This window comes from Vigna unguiculata, chromosome 2, assembly GCF_037176805.1.
Source record: "Vigna unguiculata cultivar grain cowpea cultivar isolate G323 ecotype 2 chromosome 2, ASM3717680v1, whole genome shotgun sequence".
NCBI lineage: Eukaryota > Viridiplantae > Streptophyta > Magnoliopsida > Fabales > Fabaceae > Vigna > Vigna unguiculata.
In genome coordinates this window covers 36,224,825-36,229,417 of record NC_140793.1, presented here as the reverse complement: position 1 = coordinate 36,229,417, position 4,593 = coordinate 36,224,825, and the positions used below count along the sequence as shown (strand labels likewise).

Sequence of the window (4,593 nt, the reverse complement as noted above, 5' to 3'; positions counted from 1 at the left end):
CCTAACAGAGTTGGATAATGAATATATACGATAATTGGATACGACTGATTAATAAATAAGGAAATAGTTATGCACTATCTGTTACTGGTATATGAAATTTTTTTCCCTAACTAATTTTTTTTAATTTTTTTAAAAGCACGTTTCTAACATCAACAAACATACGCAACAATGTTATCTAAAACTTATATTGTAAACAAAAGATCATCAAGTATAAACAAAAGCTTTTTTGGTGAAAAATAGCTACTCAACCTTGACCGTTCAAGAATCATATTCTCTCTCTCTGAAATTTAATTTACAATATTTAATGCCCAAATTTATTTATGGGACCTTGACTTTACAAAGTAACCAAGTAGAAAACATACAATAAAATAAGGGAAAAGGTAATTTAAAATGCTACCTACCAAGGTTGACTGAAACTTATAAACACACATTCCCAAAACGTAGCTGTAACGGAATAATCTAATTGGGTTGAGGGCCATAAATTAATATCAGCAATAATTGGCTAAAAAAAGAAAAATAAATGAACCAATGACTTAGATGGGGGACAAAGATGATGGTCTTCTAAAACATGCCACCAAACTTAGCATTTTGTTTCTGATGGCTGTCTATTGCTGATGCACGTGATGCTCACCTACCCTTGCATGCATATAAAAGGTTAACTCCTCCTGCATCTTCAAACACACAACTTCAGCAAACAAGTAATTAAAGTGTTGTGACTTGGTGACCAAACATACCATATTCAACATCACTGGTCGTTTCTATTATTAGTTCCATACATCAAAGAAAAGGAAGATGGTGAGTGTGTCGGAGATCCGCCAAACTCAAAGGGCAGAAGGCCCAGCAACAATTCTTGCAATTGGAACTGCAACTCCATCGAACTGTGTTGATCAGAGCACCTATCCTGACTACTATTTCAGAATCACAAATAGTGAACACATGACCGATCTCAAGGAGAAGTTTCAGCGCATGTGTAAGTTCTTGAATCAATATATGTATAGTCATTTAACTTTCACATTATGTTTGATGATCTATGTTGTTGAATGAAGCTAATAATTGGTTTATGATGTTCCAGGCGATAAGTCTATGATCAAGAAGAGATACATGCATGTGACGGAGGAGATCTTGAAGGAGAATCCGAACATGTGTGCTTACATGGCACCTTCTTTGGATGCGAGGCAAGACATAGTGGTGGTAGAGGTACCAAAATTAGGGAAAGAGGCTGCAGTGAAGGCTATTAAGGAGTGGGGACAGCCAAAGTCAAAGATTACACACTTGATCTTTTGCACCACAAGTGGCGTCGACATGCCTGGTGCTGATTACCAGCTCACCAAACTCCTCGGACTTCGCCCCTATGTCAAGAGGTACATGATGTACCAACAGGGGTGCTTTGCAGGAGGCACGGTTCTTCGATTGGCCAAGGATTTGGCTGAGAACAACAAGGGTGCTCGTGTGCTTGTCGTGTGTTCTGAGATCACTGCAGTCACCTTCCGTGGCCCAAGTGAAACCCACCTAGACAGTTTGGTGGGACAGGCCCTATTTGGAGATGGAGCAGCTGCAGTCATTGTCGGTTCTGACCCAATTGCACATATTGAAAAGCCATTGTTTGAACTTGTTTGGACTGCACAGACCATTGCTCCAGATAGTGAAGGGGCTATTGATGGCCACCTTCGAGAAGTTGGACTCACCTTTCACCTTCTTAAGGATGTTCCTGGGATTGTCTCAAAGAACATTGGAAAGGCACTTTCCGAGGCCTTTGATCCATTGAACATCTCTGATTACAACTCCATCTTTTGGATTGCACATCCTGGTGGCCCTGCAATTCTTGACCAAGTTGAGCAAAAGTTGGGTCTCAAACCTGAAAAGATGAAGGCCACTAGAGATGTTCTGAGTGACTATGGAAATATGTCAAGTGCATGTGTGCTTTTCATTTTAGATGAAATGAGAAGGAAATCTGCTGAAAATGGACTCAAAACCACAGGTGAAGGACTTGAATGGGGTGTCTTGTTTGGTTTTGGACCTGGACTTACCATTGAGACTGTTGTTCTTCACAGTGTCCCAATATAACTTCGTCTCCCAACTCAATTGTTTTGTTTTTATTATGTACCAAATTTCAAACTTGTAATTCATGATACATGCTTTGGAGCCTTTTTGCCAAATTAATAAGAACCATTTGAAAAAATTATCTTTCATGAAAATTTATATCATGAATTTGTTATTTTGTTGTTAATTGTTTTTCTTGTGTAACAACACCTTCAACTACTTTCTACCGATGACCATCTAATTAGTTGATCGACAAATGCATTTATAATAGAACAAGTAGATATATTGTGTTTTTACTACAATAAAAAAGTTATACCCTTAAAACAACAATTATGTTAATTTTGTATAAACTTGGCTAATAATTAATATAATTAGACATTTGTTTCATCTAATTATCATGTATGTTTATTCAAGAGAAAATTAAGCTTGATATACAATTATTAAAGTAGAAAAACGAATAATTTTTAAATTTATAAGATAAGAAGATGAAAGTTTTCTTTAAAAGGTTATTCAACATTAATTTTCTTACTAAATAGGCATGTGTCATTTATTAAACACTAAACATCTGATTAATCACCTAACCATTAGAGTTCAATCAAAATTATAATATTTTTTACTCATTTTATATTAAAATTATAGTATTTTTTACTCGTTATATTACAAATGAAAATATGTCGATGTTTATTGTGTTAAATCGACTATGTATCTTCTATCTTTTTTCCTTCCCATCTACTCTAGATATTGATTAAGTTTTTAACCGTACTAAGATCAACAAGAGTTATCCTATCATCAAAAGCAAAATAAAATTTTTGGAATGAGTATTTAAATCCATTTGTCTGTGTTTGCTCAAGTGTTTAAATATATGAATTTTGTGTCTTCTGTTAAGCCCAACAGATATTATATCTTTATTTTAAAATTTTAAAATAATGTAAATAAAATTAAATACAAAAATAACTTTTATTAAATATTGGATATATTACAAAAGTTAATAGGGGTTTGGTGAGAGATACACAAAGTCTTAATCATATATGAGCAGACAATTATGTAATACATTGTAAATGCAATTTTGAAATTCGATGTGCCGCAACCAAAAACAGTTCCAACTTAGACTCTTGTGAGCGACTCCTCTGTCATGAATCTTTGCTGAGATTTTTACCGATAGCGAAATGTATGTCTGAGACATGTATTTCTGATACATTGTGCATCTATTTGCTCTATATCTTTTTCTTTCAACTATTACTGGGAATGTTTGTTATATAGAAGCTCATTTTGACACAATATGGACATCTGTCCAGACTATCTTTCTCTTCTTCATAATATATCATGTTAAATCACGTTTTTCTTTCATAAATAAAATATTATACAAAATTGGAAGGGTAAATGATAAGGGAATGAATAACAACTTAAATTAAAAAATAAAAATAAACTATTCAAATAATTTTTTTTATTATTGTTATTTTAAATATATAGAAATATCAAGTATTTTTTTCATGAATAAATAATAATAACTTTTTTATATAGTTTTTGAGTATAATTGTATATAAAGATAGAAGCATGAGTATAATAAATAAGATAAAAAAAATTAATATAAAATATTGAAAATAACATTTTGAAGACAAAATAATACAACAAAATTTGGTGAGTGATGAAGTGTATAATGAAAAAATTCATAAGTTTGTAATGAAAAAATTCATAAGTTTCTAATGATTAAATTCATACCTTATTTTAGTTCTAGAAGTTTTAGAAGTTTGAAAATGCATGCATCCATTGTACGGGTACTTATATATTTTTTTAATATCTACATATTCGTGCGAATATTTATAAAAAAAATATTTAATGATATATTTTAACCATAAATTTAAATAAAATATAATATACAATATTCATAAATTTTAAACAAAGTCCAAATAATCAATCTAAATAATATTGAATGACAGTTTACAAATAAATAGAGATTTTTTAAGATCAATTGATAAAAAATAATTCATTCAAAATTAATGTGTTAATATTTTAACCATTTAAAAAAAATAGATTAGAATATAGTGGGTACAAGTTTCCACGCTTACAAATACTATAATATTTGTATCCGTCCTGTTAAGATACAAATATAAATATTCATACTCATTATCTGCAGGTATCCATTTATATAATATATATTTTCTACTCATTGCAGGTTTTATGTGTAACTACAAATTTTTTGAGACATTTCTAACCGTGACTGTAACCCACTTGAAAGGAAACTTTTAGAACTGCAATATTTTGCTTTGACTTCCTCTAAAATATAATTTTTTTTTAAAATGAGATAGAAGTGACTCATAGACATGAATCAACTAGACAACTCTAGCAACTTATGACATTATAACCAAAAACATTATTAAATCTTTCCATGCATCTTTCAAGATAATCAAGCAAAACTTGGTACCGTCAAAGCAAGACAAAACATAATAAAAAACCTAATTTAATCTAAATTCGGGAAAAAACTAATTTGTTTCAATTTGTAAGTATAATCCAACAATTATAATAATATAACTAAATAATTTTCAAAAGTAATTC

At 30.9% G+C, this 4,593-nt stretch overlaps 1 protein-coding gene across 1 annotated transcript; it reads left to right on the top strand.

The window, feature by feature from the left end:
* Positions 1–667: 667 nt before the first annotated feature.
* On the top strand, positions 668–2,227 carry LOC114173399 (chalcone synthase 17-like). The gene is made up of 2 exons (XM_028057767.2): positions 668–970; positions 1,073–2,227. Exons 1-2 carry the CDS (start codon positions 793–795, stop codon positions 2,062–2,064), a joined length of 1,170 nt encoding a protein of 389 aa, XP_027913568.2. The 5' UTR covers positions 668–792; the 3' UTR covers positions 2,065–2,227.
* The last annotated feature ends 2,366 nt before the right edge of the window (positions 2,228–4,593 follow it).

Bases quoted from the DNA above. Each gene is read 5' to 3' on its own strand.
- LOC114173399 (XM_028057767.2), top strand. From the start codon at position 793: ATGGTGAGTGTGTCGGAGATCCGCCAAACTCAAAGGGCAGAAGGCCCA. The intron at 971-1,072 runs GTAAGTTCTTGA...ATGATGTTCCAG, and splicing joins GGAGAAGTTTCAGCGCATGT to GCGATAAGTCTATGATCAAG.